Source organism: Hypanus sabinus, chromosome 2 (assembly GCF_030144855.1).
Source record: "Hypanus sabinus isolate sHypSab1 chromosome 2, sHypSab1.hap1, whole genome shotgun sequence".
In the NCBI taxonomy this organism is placed as follows: domain Eukaryota; kingdom Metazoa; phylum Chordata; class Chondrichthyes; order Myliobatiformes; family Dasyatidae; genus Hypanus; species Hypanus sabinus.
This window is the reverse complement of record NC_082707.1, coordinates 45,909,263-45,932,943: the sequence shown is the minus strand read 5'-3', so window position 1 is coordinate 45,932,943 and position 23,681 is coordinate 45,909,263. Positions and strand designations below refer to the sequence as shown.

At 38.3% G+C, this 23,681-nt stretch overlaps 1 protein-coding gene across 1 annotated transcript in view; it reads right to left on the bottom strand.

The window, feature by feature from the left end:
• dis3l2 (DIS3 like 3'-5' exoribonuclease 2) overlaps positions 1 to 23,681 on the bottom strand; it is a 307,738-nt gene that overhangs the window by 33,095 nt on the left and 250,962 nt on the right. The window contains exons 15-16 of the mRNA XM_059945389.1: positions 4,603 to 4,786; positions 3,325 to 3,411 (exon numbers count right to left, since the gene is read on the bottom strand). Of these exons, the coding sequence (XP_059801372.1) occupies positions 3,325 to 3,411; positions 4,603 to 4,786 (271 nt within the window). The remainder of the gene's footprint in view (positions 1 to 3,324; positions 3,412 to 4,602; positions 4,787 to 23,681) is intronic.

Here is a 23,681-nt window from a genome sequence, read left to right as displayed (position 1 = left end):
CTCTCTCAACCCCATTCTCGTGCCTTCTCTCTGTAATCTTCGATGTACTAACTAATCAAGAACCTGTCAACCTCCACTTTAAATATATCCAATGACTTGGCCTTCTGGCTAAAGAAATTCCTCCTCATCTCCATTCTAAATGGACGTCCCTCTAAACTGAGGTTGTGCCCTCTAATCCTAGTGTCCCTCACTATAGGAAATGTCCTCTCCATATCCACTTTATCTAGGCCTTTCATATTTGATAGGCTTCAGTGAAATCCCCCCTTCATTCTTCTAAACTCTAGTGAGTTCAAGCTCAGAGCGATCAAACACCCCTCACACGTAAATCCTTTCATTCCCAGAATCATTCTCATGAACCTTCTGTGACCCCTCGAATATCAGCAAATCTTTCCTTAGATAAGGAGCCCAAAACTGCTCCCAACACTATGTGCAGTCTGACAAATGCCTTATAAAGTCTTAGAACTAGATCCTTGCTTTTATATTCTAGTCCTATTAAAATGAATGCTAAAATTGCACTTGCCTTCCTTACCACCAACTCAATCTACAAGGTAAACTTCAGCTAATCCTGTACAACCACTACCAAGTTCCCTTGCATCTCAGGTTTTTGAACTTTCTCCCTGTTTAGAAAATAGCCTACACCTTTATTGCTTCTATCAAATGTGCATGGCCATACACTTCATGGCATTATATTCCATCTGTCAATTATTTGCCCATTCTCCCAAATCTATCCAAGTCTTCCTTGCTTCTGCATCAATACCTGCCCCTATACCTGTCTTTGTATCATCTCTAGACTTGGGCAGAAAGCCATCAATTCTGTCATCCAAATTGTTAACAGATAATGTGAAAAGAAGCGGTCCCAATACCAACCCATACAGAACATCACTGGTCACCAGCAGCCAGCCAGAAAAGGCCACCTTTATTCCCAATCTTTACCTCCTGCCAGTCATCCAATCTGCTATCCATGCCAGTAATACCTGGGTTCTTTCCTGTAATACCATGGGTTCTTATCTTGTTAAGCAGCCTCATGTGTGACACCTTGTCGAAGGCCTTCTGAAAATCTAAGTGTGCTACATCCACTGACTCTCCTTTGTCTATCCTCCCTGTTATTTCCTCAAAGAATTCCAACAGATTTGTCAGGCAAGATCTCCCCTGAAGAAAACCATGCTGACTTTGGCCTATTTTATCATGTGTCTCTAAGTACCCTGAAACCAATTCCTTAATAATGGTCTCCAGCATCTTCCCAATCACTAACATCAGGTTAACTGGCCTATAATTTTCTTTTCTTCCTCCTTCGCCTCTTAAAGAGTGACATTTCAAATTTTCCAGCCCCCTAGAACCATTTCAGAATCTTGTGATTCTTGTAAGATTATTACTAATCCCTCCACAATCTCTTCAACTAACTCTTTCTGAACCCGGGGTATAGTCTACCTGGTCCAGACCTACAGACCTTCTGCTTCCCAAGCACCTTCTCCTTAATAATAGCAACTACAGTCACTTCTCTCTCATGACACACTTGGATTTCTGGCATACTGAAGACTAACACAAAAGACATAAGTTTGTCAACCATTACTACCTTTCCAGCATCATTTTCTAGTGGTCTATTGAGTTACTGCAAAAGAGATTTCAACTTTATTAATTTATCATTCTGGTATATACCACATTAGTCTAACTGCCTTTATGGAGGATGAGAACAATGAAAGGAGTGAGGAAGGATGCGGATTCACAATGTCTCTGAAGGAAATCAAATAATTTGTTCAAGTTACTTTGCAAACACTGTTGATTGTGGGGAATGGAGTTCGTTCTTTCACATGCTTCTCCTTAAATCAACTGATTCAGTTGTAAGAATTCTAGGTGCTAAATACCACTCATTGTTTTACTGTTGATAAACCAATCTAATTTGGCACATTTGAAGTGGTATGTAATCAAAATCATATGTTATCTTAATTACCACACGATTGTATAATTTTGTATCTATTCTGACATTAAGAAAAGCAATATTCCTTCTATTTACCTTTGCAACTTAAAATAAAATGCGCCTAATATAACTTACAGTAAAAATATTTTATTAGTAAAATAAATCTACACCACTGGATGCCCTGCAGATATTCAGAATATGCTGCAGGCATCAGTGCTTTGATTGTCCTTTCACATCCAGATCAGTTTAGTACAGACATTGAGTTAATGAGCGAAGTGATTCTGGATTGAGCCAGTATGATCTGACTAAAGTTTTCCACCATATGAACATTTCCTTAACTCTACTAAAATTCTGAAGCACAAAAGGGAAATATCAGGCCAAAATATGCAGAGAGGCAACTGTGTTTATTGCTGCTAATAAAATTCCCAATGATTCATCAATGTCTGTGGCAAAATTATTCATTTCTCAAACTCCTGTCACTGTCACAATTTTTGTTGAATAGATAGCTTGTTAAGCAGTTGTTATGCTTTTGTGCATGACTGAAAATTCAGTCTTTATTTATCTGACTGCAAAAATGTTATTATGTTTTATGAAGGCACTGGTTTGAAAATAACTTCAATTCAACGTTCAAAGTAAGATTTATTATCAGAGTACATACATGTCACCAGATTCAATCCTGAGATTCTTTTACTGCGGGTATACTTAGCAAATCTATAGAACAGTAACTATAAACAGGATCAATGGACATCAAAACATGCAATTCACATAAGTTCTGGCAATCTCCCTTGAAGTTAGTGGTAAATACTTCAGATAGAATCACATTAGTGAGCATTGAATCATTAATAATCAGAATTTCCATTCTAAATCCTCTTATGCTAAAATTCCGCTTGTGTCACAAAGTAATGATAGTGAACTTTGGTAGATGAATGATAATGAACTTTGGTAGACATTATAACTATAATATCTAGTACCTTCAATATTCAAATGTGGTGTGATAAATTTATGTATTTGTTTGAAAAAAAAATCCTGATTTTTGAAACAAAACATTCATATGTAGGGATGCAGAATTTGCATTATTAGCCAAAAGCCATACAGAATTTGCGGGCAGTATAATTCTCAACACCAGGCATTTATAATCACCCTTCAACAAATGATACAGCAGAATGCTTTTTTTTAATCAAACAATCTTTTTACAAAATAAATCTATATTTAAGCAGAATGTTTCATGATATTTTGATAAGTATGTATATATGCAAAGTCTGGTTATAATTAACATTACTGTTAAATGGATAATCATTTGCTAGAGTTCAAGCAAATCTTCATGAAATTTAGGCTCATCCATACTATTGTTGGTAAACTAAAGAGTATTTTGTATAAAGAGATTTCTATAAAATATTGATGTCACCTACCTGCATTGGTCGGGCACACATATGGGTCAGAACTTCTTTCCTGGCGACAGAATATTGATCTGTTCCTAGTGTTTTATTTAAGCTCATCTGTTTTGCAAGCAACAAGGAAAAAAATTATTTTATTTACACCTTCTCTGTACCCAGTTTTTTTCTTTGTCTCTTTAACATCAATTCATGCCTTCTAAAACTTTGCGCTTCCACCAGAACACGAACTTTTCTTCTATGTCAGCTGTGCCTCTCAGCAGGTAGTACCCACACCTCTGAATCAGAGGTGCTTGGGCTCAAGAAGCTCTTCCAGTCCAATATCAGTGCATTAAGGGTGAGCTACACTACTGGAGCTGTCATCTTTTTCAATGAGACAATTAAGCATTTGCCTTGTTTATTCTACAAGGTGAAAAAAATGGCACTGTTTTAAAGAGCAGCAGGTATGCTATCTTTGGTATCTAGATCAACATTTATCCCAAATTTGATATCATTAAAGCAGATTATTAGTACCTCCTTTAATTAATATCTATGGGGGCTCATTGCAACAGATAGGCAGCTGTGGTTTTCCTCATTCGATCCATTATTGACTGATATGTACTTCACTTGTGTTAAGTACTTTGTGATATTCTGAAAGAGACAGAAATGGTATTATGTCGGTCTTCCTTTTTTTTGATTTCTTTCCTTCTATTCAGTAATTGCATTTGCGAGAAAAGATAGGGTGGAGTGGGGTGGGTGGTGGCGGTTTGAATATAGGCGGTGATCCAATCTAGTAGCTATAAACATTAAGCAGTTTGAACAGGTCAAGGACACTTAAACCTTTTTTCATTTTTATCTACATACATGTTCATGCTCATCAGTATACTCCCATTCTGACTCACCTTTATGTATTCAATCATAATCAATTCTTCATCTGAATGTTTAACTTTCAGTATAATCATCACCATGCATTAAACATCTTTAAGCATTATTAAACAGCTAATGTTCACTTCAGTGTATACAACTCCAGTTAAAATAAAAAAAAATTAATACTGCTCTTATGGAATGAGATGCAAACTGTCTTTAATTTTTAAAGAAAATGCCATTTCCTCAGTATTTTAACAATGTTTGAACTTTGATATCAGGACCAAAGATTGCACTGTTAGGTTACATTAAAAACTATATAGCTACCAATACACCACTTATATAGGTGTCATTTGACCAGATAATCAGAAATATCTTAGATCAGGCCTGGCAACCTTATCTCATTCATAAAGACACTTGAAAACAGAGATATAATATTTTCTCAAAACTTACATGCAATGTGCCTGCAGAGCTGAAGTCGATTTCAAGTCCCAGCTGATCACACAACTTCATAAGATCATCGAGCATTTTTGTTTGAGGTGGCGGATGGCGACGTAGCAAAGCTTGCTCTGGAAATAAATTGTAGATGCTGTGGGCTACAGCCATGTTTGCCAGTAACATGAATTCTTCGACCAATCTAGAAGGAACAAAACATTTTTTTAAAGTTACAAAAATACAATGTGTATTCAGAAGGAAACATGCGCCCACAGTATCATATAACCATGTAGCAAAAGGGATGTTTTGCACTGTTGTACGTGTCCTTTTGGTAGTCTTTAAAGTAATTCCACATCCACCCCTTTCATGTCTCACTCCCATATCCTATTGCCTTCAAATCATTTACATTTCAAATGTTATCTAAGTTTCAAAGGTATTACTTCCAGCATCTTTTCACACTGCTGTACTAAAAATAAACTTTCTAATTCTGCCCAATTCAAAAACCTGACATGTCACTTCTGGTTATTGCCTCTTTTATCACTGTATGCCAGGTCTCCTTACTTTCATAACCAAGCAAGATTTTGACACAACTATCAAATCACCCATTCACTATCTATAAAGAAAATAAACCATTCACCAGGTAAATGAAGTTATTCGTTCCTGGTACTATTCTACTAAGCCTCTTTTGTATCCTCTCCAAAGCCTTGACATTCTTAAGTGTGGTGCCCAGAACTGAATGCCAGAGTCTTAACAGCATTTTGTGAAGGTTAAGTTTAAGAGACTACTAGACAGGAATATGGAGGAATTTAAGGTGGCGGGGGGGGGGGGGGGTTATACGGGAGGCAGGGTTTAAGGGTCGGCACAACATTGTGGGCTGAAGGGCCTGTACTGTGCTGTACTATTCTATGTTCTATTAATAGGTTTCAAAAATACATTTAACATCAAAGAAATTTATACAATATACATCCTGAAACATATCTTGTTTTCTTCTACACTGTAAAGATCCATTAATGAAAACAAAAGCCTCATTTTAAAAAAGACCTCCATCTGACTTCCAAAATTACTTTAAAAACTCAAAAGTCTCATTGTTCCTTAATCCTCTAAATTCATACATTTTTTAAACTGTTTAAGCTATTCTGTCAATTAACTAATTTACAATCCATAGTCCACTATCCCTTCAATCCCATGGGTTTTATGTTTGCTAATGATTTAAGTGCTTTTGAAAATACATAAAGTGACATCAGTTTTCATCATATTTCCATTAGGTAAATGAATTGGATAAAATTCATGGAATGCAGTTTACCTTTAAATATTCTGTACTACTTTCTGTTTATTAGTTTATGCTTGCCCAAACAGTAACTGATTTCTATTTTTATTCTGCACTCTCAGCACATTCTGTAATGAATGCATGTTGTTCACACTTGTTTTGAAAGAAATTACTTATTGCACCGCTTTTCACCTGGAATTGTATCTCTCAACTCTGTACGGCTAATGCCTCCCCATCTAGAGAGCATGGTAGTAAATCTCAAATGCTTTCCAACTTGTTTCAATAACTGACTGTACAGTGTCAATTTTTTTTAGTCGATTGTTAAATTTCAACTCATATTGAATATTTTTGCTAGTAAGTTATAATAATGGTGAATTTATTGTAGCCAATTAAACTTTCAGCAGATCTTTGGGAGGTGGGATGAAAATGGTATACTGAGAAGAAACCCATTTAGTCAAGGAAAGAATGTGCAAACTTTATACAGACAGCACCCGTTGACCAGGTCACTGGAACTGAGAGGCAACAACAATGACAACCAATATCACCAATGCACATTTTGATATCATGTTGTGCTATGCTACCTTCTGAACTGTCCTTGCTTTAATTAATGTCACAATTAATTTGTGTTTATGATTAATCAGGTTAAGCGTACTTCTGAGCTATGTGTAAGCTGAATTTCTGGTGCTGACAAATACATTACCACGAGATGGTGCTAGATAGTGCTTTGTCTCAGAGTGAGAAGGACTCATGGATAATGGCAGCAGAATCACAATCAGGTTTATTATCACTGTCTTATATGACATGAAATTTGTTGTTTTGCTGCAGTAGTACAATGCAAAGTCATAAAATTACTATATCATAAGCGGTGGCACCATATACAGTATCTAATGACATTGCAATTTGCTACAAGAATGTGTGGATATAGGGAATAATAGAAGTAGGACAGACAACCATTCAAGTTTTATCTGCCAGTTGATCCTGGCCTCAGCTGCATTTTGCCGCCTGTTCCTCATAACACCTCATTGCCCTGTAGACCGAATCTCAGTACTCTGGGACCACAAATTCCAAAGACTGAGGAAAGAAATTCCCATTTTCCATATTAACTGGGCAATCAATCTGGATGGGTATATTCCATCTAGAGAGATGTATGGATGAAAGGTTTAGCAGGACATGGGCCAAAAGCAGGCAAATGGAACTAGCTTAGATGAGCTTCTTGGTTCACATGGACCAGTTGGGCCAAAAGGCCTGTTGCCATGTTATAGAACTCTGTGACCGAGTCAAATTCCAATTTGCTAAGGATGCATGAGTAATCCTTCTTCATAAGTCAACCCCTTCAGCCCAGGATCATCCTAGTGAACCTTCTCCAACTGCATCGAAAACTTATAGTTGTGTCATAGCTGTTTAATTACTGAAGCAACTGTTCAAGTTTAATTCCCAGAACAGCAGCTATGGCAGTTAAACTACTTGAAAGTAAGTGTTCTAAGCAGATTTGGGACTGTTACCTAAAAAAGGATGTGCTGGCATTGGAGAGAGCCAGAGGAGGTTCACAGGAACGATCCCAGGAACGAAAGGGTTAATGTTTGAGGAAAATTTGATGGCCCTGGGCCCGTATTTGCTCAAATATAGAATAATGTGGTGGGGTGGGGGCAGTGGCAAGGTCTCATTGAAACCTATTGAATATTGAAAGGACTAGATGAAGTGAACGTGGCTTAATTCTGCTCCGATGCCTTACGGTGTTACATCAGGGTTCCAATCATGAAAACTGTTCGTAAGTAGAAATGAACAAAATCTGTGCGTGGGAGAGTATCATAGGAGCAGGCAGAGGAACAGTGGCTGTCAGCCAACCTCACTGACTTAGTGAATGAACAAGTCAGTCTGCTCAACTAATAGACTAAGTCCTACAGATTCTTGCCTTCCAGACATGTTAGCTTCCGGTATTACAGACCCAACAGGGCATACAAGCCCTGACAATCCTCAATATCATAGTCCATGACATTAAGTCCCTGGAAGGGAAGCAAACCTCCTTTTGATTACTACCTACTGATTACCACTTATGAATGTGTTTATCTATGTTCAGCAACACTTAGAGGCTATGAAAGTAACACGGATACCTCAAACACACTAGGCCGGCAGTTCAGAAAAATTGCCAAGTGTGGATTTGTTATACTGTCACTGCACTTTCAAACTGTGTGAGTTGTACAGAGTGACTGAATCAACACAAGGGATAAATCTACTTAACCTTGCCCTCTCCTATCTCTGTGGCAGATCTATCTGCAATTTGCATTGTTAGAAGTGACCAATGTATAGCCTATATGGATACAGAATTCTATCTTCACATACAGGACATATTCCTTGCGTTTTTTGTAAAGTAATGGTGCAAAATAAGATTAATAACAGATCTGGCAGCTCCAAACTGGGCATCCACGGGGTACTGTGTATCATGAACAACAACCTGAACACAATACCAAGCACATCCTTCACTAAATATCCAACTACAGATAGAAGAGCTTAACTCATGCCTTCAAGCAAGTGCATCTGCCTTTGAAATCAAGGTAGTGATTGACCTTGGAACGCTGACAAGACTGGGGATCGGGACAACTTTGCAACTACAGATGATTCTGGATAATGGGGCTTTTGATTAATTGGGGCATCCACTTATTTGGGAGAATTCTCAAAGACTGAAAACTAATCATGAAAATTGCCAGGGTTCCCTGTTTATTTGGGACACTGTACCCCAACTGGGGTAGGAGACTATTGCCGAACAGGCTCTAACCAGTGTTAGTTGCACGCATTTATGTGGCTGTTACACGCTATACCGTGCTTAGAGCAAAGAGTTTTTAAATAGTGTCAGTTGTGTGTGAGTGTGTTCAAAAAGCAGTGATTTTTGTCACTAATAGCTGGTGTGAAATAAGCAGTAAGATAATTCCAAACTGTTTTGCTCATTGCAGTTTCAAACATTCAGGCTTGGGGAGGCCAGAAATGGCCAGGAGTGAAAATGAGATGATTTCACCTCCTCAGCAAGTCAGGGACTACTAAGAATTGAGATATCGACACTCATTTTGAATGTTACAATGAAAATGAAGGATGTAATCACCAATAACATTGTCTGAAGGCAGTTCATTATCTGCACTGATTTTGTTCAATGCATACACTGGATAAATTCGTCTGTTAATAATATAGGAGGAACTAATAGAGTTTATAGTATTGTAGCAGTGTTGGTAGTGCTCTATTTTGTTCCGTATTTCATTTAAATACATAATTTGTTACTCAGTTTGTCTTTTTATACCTTAAGTATTTCCATGAAACTTCAGCTATTTGGGGCAGCCACTTAATTGGGCCAAAATGTTCCAGTCCCAATGTATCCCAATTAACTGGAACCTACTATGTAACAAAAACAAAGTGGCGATTTTTGGCAGTTAATAATGCTGGATCATTGACACATGAATCCTTTGTAGAGTGACTTGGATCTGAACATTTTAGCTCTCTTTAATAAGACCCCTTGTCAGTACTCCTCTTAATATACCTGAAAGATGCACATTGTGGAATACTGCCTACCATTTTAGTCTCCCTATTCAGAACACAGAAGAAATGAAATGGGTTTATCAGACCTAGTTGTCAGTCTGTAACATGCAGAGAGGCCTGCATTCCCTAGTTTTATTAAAAGAGAGACGAATTCATTGAATCTTTAAAAATTACAGGGGTTGACAAGGTGGACTCAACGAGTTACTAGCCTTGGCAAAGGAGTTGGGAACAAAGTCTCAGAATCAAGAGCAGACCATTTGGTACCCAAAAAAAAATGCAGGTGACAAGGTTTTAGAATTTGCTATGCTGAAAGAGGAGTCATGAAGTCAATTAAAAATTGGGATCATTACATTTCTGGATATTGGGGATGTGAAGGGATTTGGGGATAGTGCAGATACATGCAGCTAAAATGAAGCTCTACCCATGATCTTGATCAATGGCTGACTAAGCTTGAAGATCAGCTGGTCTACTCCTGTCCTGAATTTTAAAAGCAGAAAATTTGAATGTAATCCTATCTACTGTCTGGAAAAAATTAGATGTATTCTAATTGGAGAATGAGGCAACTGTGGTAAACAAGGGAAGTCAAAAAGAGCATAAAAGCAAAAGAGAGGGCATATAATAGAGCAAAAATTAGTGGGCAGTTAGAGGATTTGAAAGCTTTTAAAAACCAACAGAAAACATTAAAAAAAACATATGAAGGGAAAGGACGAAATATCAAGTCCAGTCAAGTCACTTTTTATTGTCATTTTGACTGTAACTGTTGATGCAGTACACAGTAAAAATGAGACAACGTTTTTCAGGACCATAGTGCTACATGAAACAATACAAAAACTACACTGAACTATGTAAAAACAACATAAAACTTCACTAGACTGCAGACGTACCCAGGACTGCATAAAGTGCACAAAACAGTGCAGGCATTATAATAAATAATAAACAAGACAATAGGCACAAGTTGGTAGACAATAGTAGAGGGCAGTAAGTTGGTGTCAGTCCAGATTCTGGGTATTGAAGAGCCTGATGGCTTGGGGGAAGAAACTGTTAAGAAGTCTAGTCATGAGTGCCCGAATGCTTTGGTGCCTTTTCCCAGATGGCAGGAGGGAGAAGAGTTTGTATGAGGGTGCGTGGGGTCCTTCATAATGCTGTTTGCTTTGCAAATGCAGTGTGTGGTGTAAATGTCTGTAATGGAGGGAAGAGAGACCCCGATGATCTCAGCTGACCTCACTATCCGCTGCAGGGTCTTGTGATTCGAGATGGTGCAATTTCCAAACCAGGCAATGATACAGCTGCTCAGGATGCTCTCAATACAACCTCTGTAGAATGTGGTGAGGATGATGGACTTTCCTCAGCCTTCACAGAAAGTAGAGATGCTGCTGGGCTTTCTTTGCTATGGAGCTGGTGTTGAGGGACCAGGTGAGATTCTCTGCCAAGTGAATTCCAAGAAATTTGTTGCTCTTAACAATCTCTACCAAGGAGCCGTCGATGTTCAGCAGGGAGTGGTTGCTCCGTGCCCTCCTGAAGTCAAAAACCATCTCTTTTGTTTTGTTCACATTCAGAGACAAGTTGTTGACAGGTTGTATGAAGGTTAGCTAGCCAATAATATCAAAGAGAATACCAAAAGCTTTATTTACAGATATATTAAGAGTGAAAAAGAGGTAAGTGGTTATCAGACTGCTGGAGAGGTAGTAATGAAATGAAAGACAAGGTAGTAATGAAATCAAAGAAATTGCAGATGAACTGAAAAGTACTTTCAGTCAGTCTTCACTGTGGAAGACGCTAGCAAGTTGCCAGAAATTTGAGAGTGTCAAGGAGACAGAAGTGAGTGCAGTTGTTTTGACTAAGGAGGTGGTGCTTGGAAAGCTGAAAGGTCTGAAAGTTGATAAATCACCTGGATCAGGTGGTCTGCACTCCACGGTTTTGAAGAGATTGTGGAGGCATTAGTAATAATCTTTCAAGAATCACTAGATTCTGGATTGGGTCTGGAGGACTGGAAAGTTGCAAATGTCACTCCTCCTTCCAAGGAGGATGTAAAAAAGGATATCATAGGCCAGTTAGCCTGATTTTAGTGGTTGGGAAGATATTGGAGCCCATTATTAAGGATGCGGCCTTGGAGTACCGGGAGGCGCATGGTAAAGTAGTCCAGAGTTAGCATAGTTTTTTCTTAAGGGGAAATCTCACCTGGCAAATCTGTTGGAATTCTTTGAGGAAATAACGAACAGCATAGACAAAAAGTCAGTGCATGTTGTTTACTTGGATTTTTAGAAGGCTTTTGAGAAGATGACACACATGAGGCTGCTTAGCAAGATGAGAAGAATACAGGAAATAATACGAGCATGGACAGAAGATTTGCTGACTGGCAGGAGGTAAATATTAGGAATAAAGTCAGCTTACTCTGGTTGGCTCGGTGATTAGTGGTGTTCTGCAGGGGTCGGTATAGGGACTGCTTCCTTTCATGTTATATGTCAACAATTTGGATGACAGAATTGTGGCTTTGTGGCCAAGTTTGCAGACAATACAAAGATAGGTGGAGGGACAGGTAGAGCTGGGGAAGCAGGGAGTGTGCAGAAAGACTTGCATAGATTGGGAGAATGGGCAAAGAAGTGGCAGATTGAATATAGTGTAGGGAAGTGTATGGTCATGCACCAAGGTAGAAAGGATAAAGGTGTAAACTATTTTCTTATTGGGGAAAAAGATCCAAAAATTTCGGAGTCTGTGTGCAGGATTCCCTAAAGATTAACTGCAGGTTGAGTTGTTGGTAAGGAAGGCAAATGCAATGTTAGCATTTATTTCAAGGGAACGAGAATATAAGAACAAGGATGTGATGCTGAGGCTTTATACATTGACAAGACTGCTCTTGGAGTATAATAACCAGTTTTGGGCCCTTTATCTAAGAAAAGATGTGCTGACATTGGAGAGGGTCCAGTGGGGGTTCATAAGAATGATTCCGGGAATGAAAGGTTAAATGTGAGGAGCGTTTCATGCTCGCTGGAGTTTAGAAGAATGAGGGGGAGGGGTTCTCAATGAAATCTATTGAACATTGAAAAGCCTAGAAAGAGTGGATGTGAAGCGAATGTTTCCTATAGTGCGTGAGTCTAAGACCAGAGGGCACAGCCTCAGAATAGAGGGACATCCATTGACAGAGATGAAGACAAAATTTTTTAGCCAGCAGTTTGTGAATTGTTGGAATTAATTGCCATGGATGGCTGTGAAGGCCAAGCCATTGAGAATATTTAAAATGGTGGTTGATAGGTTCTTGGTTAGTCAGGGCATCAGAGATTATGGGAAGAAGGCAAGAAAATGGGGTTGAGAGCAATAATAAATCAGCCATGACAGATTGGCAGAGCTGACTCAATGGGCTGATTGGCCTAATTTTTTTCCTATGTCCTGTACCCAGGAACAGCAAAGAACACCTAACATTTATTAATATATTTAATATTTATTATTGACTATATATCCAACTCCTTTGCCAGAGATCCCCAGAGGAAGAAAGCACCCACAGCTTTGTTAGGGTTACAAGTTGCATGAAAGTTGCTTGGTGGGCATGATTTATCTATCTACTTCACTCCGTACCAGAATGAAAGGGACTTCATCTCCTGTGTCCAGCTGGTGCATGACCTTGGGCATCTCAGAGGGCTATGGGTAACCTGAGGTAATTCTGTTCAGCACAGTGTTGTGGGCCAAAGGGCCTGTATTGTGCTGTAGGTTTTTTATGTTTCTGTAATGTGCTTACATAACTGCGCTGATGCTTTGCAACAGTTGAACTCAGCTAAAATGTTTTGTTGATGATTTTCATTTGTACTCCATGCCTGAGGCTTCTCATTTAAGTGTCCCAACAATAATCAGCTGCATTGGATTCCAGTTGCCCCGATACCATTTCTCATGACCGAAGTGATCTGGTGAAACCTTTCACCGCAGTCATTACTGACAACACCAAGATCTGCAGGGAAGACATCTAAATGGAAATGCAGGAAGTGTATCTTTAGTGACATGCTGCATTTCATGGTTCTGCATGCTTGAAGCATTTTATCAACCAGCTGCATGTAGTTTGGTGCTCTGTAGTTACCAAGAAAATTTTCAACAACATCCTTGAATGCCTTCCATGTGATTTTCTCTGGTCCTACCATAAGTTCTTTGGATTGCCTGTCATTGCTGACCTGTTTGTTTTGTGGATCAACAAAAATGTCTTCCTTCATCTTGGAAACATATTTCTCAAATATTGAAATCCTTCATGGAAATTTAGGGCCTTTCTGAAAACTTCCCTGCCATGCAGCATCACCTTTCCTAAGCATACCTACGCATGCATGGGCAAGATAGAAAACTTTTCAGCTTACATTGTGGGCAACATTTTAATTGATTTGAACTATGAATTGAAATAATGAATAGAGGCAATTTTAAAAAATGGTGCATGATCATGAAATTTCATGGTAATTTTCATGATCAGCAACTTTAAATCCATAAGATACACCCTGAAGTATTTGGGATGCAAAATCTTTGTTGTCCAGTGTAATCAGTGCATAATCATTTCACTAGATGGCAGTAGCTATTAGGCTATAGCTAACCGATTTGAGTAAGAGATAGGAGAAATCAAACTACACATATTAAAAATAATTTCTTCTTGAATCCAATACTCAAAGCAGAAAAACACAAAGCAGATGTTTTATATATTACTTTTACAGAATGCACATTTAAAACTAAATCTGTTTTACAAATCTCAAGGTCCAGAACAGCTGTATATTTGATCTGATGAGAAGTTTCATGTAAATCAAGAAAAGTATGTGTCACTTGGTAATTTAACTGGACTAATAAACAGAGACTATTATAACTGAGGCAAACATTGTTATCCTTGTGGCACATATAATTGAATGCTCAAAGTACAACTTTAATGTTGTGTAATGTTCTAACAGAAGCCAACATAGTACTTTTGTGCAATTCAAATTGAGAGAAAATACAAATCTCTAATTATTTTGTACCAATCGAAGTAACAGCGAATCCTTTTGAAAACATTTGTCAAATTCAATTCACAAGTTAATTCACCACAGGTTAGGAAAAATGCCATCACCTTCTCTCAATTTCTCTGTCTCCACCGCAGCTGCTCTCAGGATGAGGCTTTTCATTCCAAAACAAAGGAGATTTCCTTCTCTTTCAAAGAAAGGGGCTTTCCTTTCTCGACCATCAATGCTGCCCTCATCCACATCTCTTCCATTTCATGTACGTCTGTTCTCACCCCACCCTCCTGCCACCCCACCAGGGATATAGTTCCTCTTGTCCTCAACTACTACACCACCAGCCTCTCCATCCAGCACATGATTATCCATAATTTTCGCCATCTCCAACGGAATCACGCCACTAAGCGCATCCTTCCCTTCCTCCCACTTTCTGCTTTCTGCAGGGATCGCTCCCTACACAACTTCCTTGTCCATCTGTTTCTCCCCGCTGATCTCCCTCCTGGCACTTATCCCTCTCCTTTGAGTTTTTTGGGGTCATCTACTGTATCCGGTGCTCTCAGTGTGGCCTCCTGTATATCAGTGAGACCCGGCATAGATTGGGAGACCGCTTTGCCTCTACTGTTATGATGAGACGACACTCAGGTTGAAGGAGCAACACCTTATATTCTGTCTGGGTAGCCTCCAACTTGATGGCATGAACATCAATTTCTCGTACTTCTGATAATGCCCGCCCTTCACCATCTCCCATTCCCATTTCCTTACCTGCCCATCATCTCCCTCTGGTGCTCCTCCCCTTTTCTTTCTTCTATGGCCTTCTGTCCTCTCCTCAAATGATTCCCCCTCCTCCAGCCTGTATCTCTTTCACCAATTAACTTCCCAGCTTTTTACTTCACCCTTCCCCACCCCAGGTTTCACCTACCACCTTGTGCTTGTTTCTCCCCTCCCCCCACCTTCTTACTCTGACTCCTCATCTTTCCCCCCCAGTCCTACTGAAGGGTCTCAGCCCGAAACGTCGACTGTACTCTTTTCCATAGATGCTGTCTGGCCTTCTGATTACCTCCAGAATTTTGTGTGTTGCTTGGGGAGTTATCGCTAAGCATCCTTAACAACCATTTATATTACAATATTAATGCTGCAAAATCATCAAAAAGTACTTCAGAAAAAAAACACCTCCAAACAATTAAAATCAACAGCAGCTCATATTAAATGCATTTGGGTAGATAGCCAAAGACTCACCTAAACACATGGGTTCTAGTGTACTTGTAAATGAGGAAAGAGAGGCAGAAAAGTTCTTGGACCTGAGTCCAAAGGTAAAGATTTTGGCAGATGAAAAACAGCTGCAAATAACAGAAGGACTGATTTTGCGATTCACTAACTTGCAGAATAAAAAAACAAAATGTTCAAGGGAAACCCAGATAAGATGGTGAGAGCGCTGGAAGATGAGGCACTAAAGTTGATTAATTGGCTTTGACTGGAGAGTTAAGAATGGAACTAGAGAATTACAGTCCTATACTGCTGCTTCCAGTTCAAGACAAGTTCATGAAATACGGTGCAGTCACCTAAACAAAACAAATTTGAGGAGGCAGACAGATTATGAAACACAAGAAAGGATTTGTTAAGTTCACATTTCCATACAAACAATGAGTTAGGTTACAAACACCTAAATTTAGAAGACTACAACATGTATGAGGAGTACAGAAAGTGCTGGGAGGTTGGAAATCCATTGGCAGGCTGGAGTGGTGCAGTAGCTTGCAAATAAATAAATACAGCATCCAAGTCAATGTATCAATATCAGGCGACAACATCTTTTAACATAACCAATAAACAGTGAAGTCATTTGGCTAGAAGTTTAATGGGAATAGATTCAAGTAGTCTGAGGTAGATTTCATGAATTCTCCATTCAACTACAATAATGCTCTGCAGGTGGGTTAGGTCACAAATCCTCCAGTTACTTTGAGGAAACAAAGCTAACTGCAGCAGAGAATTAATATGCTTTGCATTATATGGCAAGATGGTTTACTCCCTATAAAAATAGCATATTATTCAACTCGAAGTGAATACTACCGAGGGAGAACAGCAAGTTATATATTAAAAAAGGTACATCAAAGACACAAATATCACACTCTATTACTGAGGCAAAATAATACTAAATTGCAGGATGCTTCTAAGCTGTGAACTAACTGACAAGTACATTTCAATCTGCAAAGTTTCTGGCTTTACAAAGCAAACTCCCAGCAACTTCAGGCTGCCTTTATCTGTATCAATTAGACTTGATGGGCTTAACAAAATAACTTGGCTTAAATAAAATTCCACTGTAGCAGTGGCATAATATATTGAGTGTTGCATTGAATATTGCTTCTGTCCTTAAAATGTTCGGTACTTTCCAGTTTTCCATCAGTAATGTCACAAGAGAACTGCCTACAATAAGTTTTATTGTAATTCAACATGATTAGATCCTTCAGCTCCTCAAAACCTGCTCCTCCAATTAATTGAATCGTGGCTATGCTGCACCTGAACTCCACATCTGCTTCTGTTCCATATCTCTTGGAATCAACTGAACTCAAGTTTCAATTCAAATTGATTCAGCACCCACGGCCTTTTGAGGGAGTTCCAGATTTCCATCTCGTGTGTGAAAACTATTTTCCGATTTTACACAGTACTCGTTTTATGACAGCTTCTTCCCCCCCCCATTTCTCCTAAATTAGTAAATTCTGTGAATGCAAAAAATAGAACCCCATCATCCCTTGAAACAGCAATCTCACTGAAATTAATAAATGTAACGTTATAACTTAACCCTTAATTGAACTCTATCACTCAGATAAATTATTTCTCGATGACTGAAGAAACAGGCTATTGTCTAAAAGTATTAATTCAATTATATTAAAAACTTGACAAAACTGTTAATGTTTTATTGGTTCAGGAATAGCTACTGCTTTTTCTATCCAAATGAACATTTCTTGAAAAGACCCTGGAGTAAGCATTCAATGTTTAAGAATAGAGGAAGACAGATTTACTGATCAAAGCTAATGAACTTTAAACTGTAAAAAGGACAGTGCTAAGATGACAGCTCTGCTTGTTAAATATGTGAAATTGTATTTTTACCTTTGGAACTAGAGGATAAATGTTTAAAATAAATATATTTGCCACACAGACATAAAAAACATTGTAGCTTGTATAATCTCAGAACATCACTCAAAGCTTCACAGCCAATGAAGTATGTTAAAAGTTTGCTTTAACAGTTTAAAGTAGAAAAACCACAGCCAATTAATACATTACAACAAAGTAATGACCAAATAATTTGCATTGAAGCTTTGGTATTAAACTTTGCCAAGGACTTTTGACAGGACTTTCTGGAATTCAGTGTAGCATTGTGGTTTCTTTATGTTCAGGTAAAGCTGACAGGATTTGGGTTAATGTCTCATTCAAAGTATCATTTTCACTGGTGCAATTCTCTCTACTGTCTGCACTGTCACCCAAGATTCCCTAATCAAGCCTCTGGAGTGGGGCTTGAATTCATAACTTTCTTACTTAAAAGTAAAACTATGCCTAAACCATTTCAATGCTGAAGATCAAAAAATAATGTGAAAGAGAAGCTGGCAAATTTAAGACAGCAAAAATAATAGAGAAGTGTAATGGCACTAGCTTGAGAAAACATTAGGTAAGAGGTAAATAAAGGTAGAAATTCCTGAAATGTGCACTGGAATTTTTGTGTTTAGAATTGATTCATGTTTGAAGAAGTAAAAAATCAATATTGGATCTTGTTATAGGAACAAGGTGAGGCAAGGGGCAGATGTTTCAGTTGGATAACAATCAATGAACAGTAATCATAATCTCATTATGTTCAGAACAGTTAATGAACAGAAAGAATCAAATATTGTAGATTCAAATAGAGCTAATTAAATAAGCAGAATGGGAGTCTAACCTAAGTGAACTAAAATCAAAATTTGGCAGTTAAAACAATGGATTAATATTGGAGCTTTAAAAAAGATAATTGAGGTACACTAGATATATTTCCATAAGGGCAAAAGTAAAGACAGCCCAAGCAGAAGCTCCCTGAATGACAGAAGCACATATAAATGCCATACTGTTTAATGTCTTTATTAAAAGGTCACATTTCAACCTTAATTTTAACAAGAATGTCATACACAATGCATTTTATTGTAGATACTTTAAATTTGTTAAGCATTACCAGGTTTATTAATTTAGTTTGAGATTTTTTTCCCAATTTTCATAACTGCTGTGAACTGTAGCGTATATTCAAACCTTAAGTGTATTTTAACAATTCTTTTTACTGTTAACAGAAAGTAGTTCTGTCACGGTATACGGATTGCTAGTCTCTGTACACTCACATGTTGGTAACTTGGCAAATGAAAGCTTCTGCATGGAGACTAAACCACATGGAAAAGCTATATATAATATTTTAGACAATGGGAATTTTGAGTTAAAAACTGAACTGTCAAGAATAGAAATGTAACGTTATTTGAGAATTGTTTTCATAAGCAATGACAAACTTGATGAAACTAATTTCTGAGGCACCAAGAAATCCCAAGGCAAAGATTCAATAGTTATAGAGTAATGTATCAAAAACATGATTGTATCCAATATGTGCTAATATTTTATTGTGATCTATTACTTTGCACAACTAGACGCATGTACTTGCAAACCACAAGCTTCATTATCCTCAGAACTTCAACTTGTTTCTGATTTGTTTTCTGCAGCCGACTCAAACTTCTATCAGTCACACAATTGGAACGTAACATTCACACACCCGTGCACTGACCACAACACAATAGTTATCACAAAGCAATGAAATGCAGTCATGGGCACATCCCTCAAGTCTTTTCATTTGCAATAGCAATTTGGCACATTAAATAGGACCTTTATACCTCGTACTATTATTTTGAAGTGGAACATTTAAAATAGTGGCATTGATGTTCATTTTGAAGGGAAAGGAATGAACTGAACAGCAACTGTAGACTAAGAAAACATGCTTTTGTAAGTGAACAATACCTTGTCTACCTCTATTAATCAGAGAACAAAATTATTCAGTGACATACACATAATTAACACACCAAAGCACCAATAGTGGTTCTAGCCTGCAGAATTGGTGATTAGTCATTAATATGGAAAAAGTAGTCTTTTTTCTGCCAAGTACATGCATCTAACTTGATTGTGCATTGATGCTCAAGTAATTAGAGGCTGTTGTGTAAAATAAAGGCATAGTTTTTACAACCATAGCTTTAGCATCATGATTCTGATACCTGATTTATTGTTTCCCTTTGTAAGGCAAATATATACTTTTATTATACAAGTATTAATTTAACAATTAATAACTGAGATTAAAAATGAACAAAGTGATTGAGTGATTAAGCTAACCTTTTTTAATACTGCCTGCATTGTTAACAAGAAATATAATGTTGCTAAAGTAACATTATCTTATTGCATGGAGCCCACCCTCCCCCCATATGTGTATACTAGCAAAACATGCATGATTAGATAATGATGTTGCACACTGATCCATAGGTATGTGAAAAGGAAGTTTAAAAATTGCTTTAAATGACTATTTTTCAATAAATTTCAGTTCTAATTACAATATTTTTGCATCATCTGGCACTTTTTGGAAGCTAAGGACAGAATACAAACTGCTGATTTGCATTAATCATTCAGGGATTTCTATGGATCCCCACAACAGAAACTGGGGTGGGGGGGGGGGGGTAGCATTTAACAGGAACTTGAGGGGTGACTTTTTACTTAAGGGTGAAATAGAGACTAGTATGCATATGAATTGAGCTACCAGAGAAAGTGGTTGAATCAGGTACAATAAAAACATTTAGAACAGTTGGATAGGTACATGGATTGGAAAGGTTTAGCAGCATATGGGCCAAACAAAAGCAAATGAATAGTTTTACCAGTTGGGCCAAAGGGCCTATTTCCATGCTCTATACATCTTGAGGCAAGAGTGAGACTGCCCGTGAGGATACAAAATGTACAAATTTAAATGGCATTAGGCAAGAGTATTTAAATATTTAATCTCATTTCAAAATCTAGCAGCTGAGAATGTGGATTTAAATTTCTTAATTATCACTAAGTGAATATAATGAAATACACTGAAATAATCATTTTAAGGTCACACGTTCAATTAAAGCAAAATAAAAAAGTGTTAATGAACATTCACACTGTTCTCAAACAGAAGTAGGCTGTACCTTTGTTATAATAATCTAATTGGGATAGTACATGCATTACTAATTAGTATTTCTAGATTTGAGTATAAAGATCAATAATGTAGTACAATAATGATAAGAATTCTTATTGTTACCTCAAATTTTAAAAATCAAATATGATCATACTTCTCAAATATTAAATATGTTGATAATTTACATTAAAAATATATGCCAAACTCGTGGTTTAAACAATCCATTACTTTGATTACTCCTGAAAAATTCTAATTCCATCAAGATACAAAGATTAGTGAAAGTTTGTTTACTACACATAATGCAAGTCACAGTAACTTCTTTCATCAGAGGGCAGACAGTAGTGAGAGGGTTGTAGCTAAAGTCATTCTCTTTCATATATCTTGGTGAGTTTCGATTTTTAACTGGGCATGATGCTCATTCACTGGTAACAAAGACTATGTTATTACACGCAATGATGGAGACGAAGAGGACTAGAAAGATCACACCAGTTACAAGTACATCACACTGTTTTTAGGGAAAGCAGTTTTTAGGTAGATAAGTCTTCAAAATAAAACAAAATGAGTCTTTGACATTACGGACTTCAGTAGAGAATTTGATAAGGTCCCACATGGCAGGCTGATGTTGAAGGTAGGTTGCTTGGGATTCACAGGGAGCTTCTGAATGGTTTCGGAACTGGCTTGATGGGAAGCAGAGAGTGATGATTGAAGGCCACTCCTCTGATTGGAGGCCTGTGAGTGGCGTGGTGCTGCAAGTATCAGCATCAGGACCTCTGTTATTCATAACTTATGTAAATGATTTTGATGCAATTAGCCAGTGATAATAAACTACGGGATGTTGGTGGCAGTAAAGCAGGCTACAATGAATTACAAAGAGATTCAGTTAGGGAGATAGAGTGAGGAATGACAAATGGATTTCAACTTCAAGTGTGAGTTGATGTATCTTGGACAATTAAACCCAGGTAGGACTTGTACATTGAATGGCAGGGCACTGACAAGTGCTGTGGAACAGAGGGATCTGAGAGTACAAATGCACATTTCTCTCAAACCGGCTGCTCAAGTAAACAGGGTGATGAAAAAGCCATTCATCACTCAGGGCTTTGACTTTAAGAGAAGAGGCACTATGTTGGAGTTTCAGGTTATTGGTCAGCCACATTTGTAGTATTGCGTACAGTTTTGGTGATCCTATTATAGGAAAGACAATGTCAAGCTGGAGAGGGTAGAGGAAAGATTTATGAGGATGCTGTCTGGACTGGAAGGCTTGAATATAGGGAGAGGTCAGCCACAATGGATGTTTATTCCCTAGAGTGCAGGAGAATGAGGTGGGGAACTCTGCAAATTTTATAAAATCATGAGAGATATGGATAAACTGGAGAATTTGGGGAGTCAAAAACGAGAGGGCACAGATAAAAGATAAAAGGGAAGAGATTTAGAAGAGACCTGAGAGGTAACTTCTTTACACAGAGGGAAGTGAGTACCTGAAATGAGCTGCTAGAGAAAGTGGTTAAAGTCAGTATAAATGCAATGATTTAAAGGCATGTGGATAGGTACAATGGAGGGGAGGGCTTGGAGGACTATGGGCCGAATAAAAGCATCCAGAACGAGTGAGGAGGATGCTGTCATCAGCATGGACCAGTTGGGCTAGAGGACCTGCTTCCCTGTTGTATGTCTGTAATATGCACAGCCAAATAATTCATAATCTAGGATTTTCTCACATTTAATCATCTTTGATGTTAACGAAAGGAAGAAAATAATGGCTGCAGGACTTCACCGTTGCTTTATTTTCAGTATGAGGTACCTTAAACTTCCAACCTTCCGAATTCTAATGGTTGAGTGATCAGAAATCATTCCCAGAAACTTTGAGAAATACAGACACATCAGTTGTTCTCATCCTTTTCACAAGTTCTCAAAATATTGTTGTTTTGGAATGCTCTGAAGAGATGAACTATGTCAAGTAAACTCCAGTGAGCATCCAGCCAGTTACAGGTATCGATGACAAACTCTGACACCATCATCAGGGATGATGCCTGGGTATGTCTTGTCTGGAGGTATTTATGCCCCTAAAAACAACTAGCCCTCCATGCACTACAGTGAAACACAGCCATCATGATTTTGCAAGCAGTTAAAGGAAATGCAACTGTCCTGATGTCCTCGGAGGAATACCACAGGAAGAAGTAACAGATTCTGAGTGATCCTGCCAACAGTGTTCCACAGCGGGATCCAGTGAGGGTGACCTGCGCTTTATTGAAGAAATGCAGACTGCCAGCAGGCTTATGCAAGACAGTTCTGCCTCAGGCACCAGTACTTTATGGGTTCCCTAAGATACACAAGGAGGGCATTCCCTGAGGCCCATCATCAGTGGAATAAATTCTCCAACTTATACCTTGCTAAGCATTTAACAACTGTGCTGTCTCATTTTGTTGATGGCTGTGAGCATCACATCATAAATTCGACCAACTTCGTTAAAACAATAACCAATATCCAACTGAACCTGGAGGACATAATGGTCAGTTTCGATGTGTTGTCCCTGTACACAAGAGTTTCCATTAAGAATGGCTTAGTTGTCCTGCAATCAAGGTTTGATAAGGGTACCACTGACTTTTTTGAATACACCCTTACATCAACATACTTTTTTCATAAAGGGAACTACTATGAACAAATGCCAAGGGATTACCATTGTCCCTGGCCATTGCTACTTCCTACATGGAGGACTCTGAGGAGAGGGCTCTGAGTTCATCGCCATTACACCCCAAATGCTTTTTCAGATACGCCGATGACACCTTCATAGTGTGGCCTCATAGACTCCAAGTGCTCCAACAGTTCCACGACCATCTGAACAGCATACACCCAAACATTTAATTAATGATGGAGATGGAGAAGAATGGTTGCCTCCTATTCCTGGTCATTCTAATATGACAGGAACTGGACGGTAGCCTTGGACATGGTGTCCATCAGAAACCCACCCACAGGGACTTGCACCTCAACAGCTACCAACACACCTCCCACTGGAACTTTGATTAACCGTCAGAAACTACTGCAGACCCAGAGTCTCCCTGAGGAAGTAAGATGATTATGCACAACCTTCCTACAGACTGGCTACAAGGTGAAGGAAATCAATCAGGCTCTTAAAATGACAGACGAAAAAAATCAGGAAACCTAACAATGAGAAGGA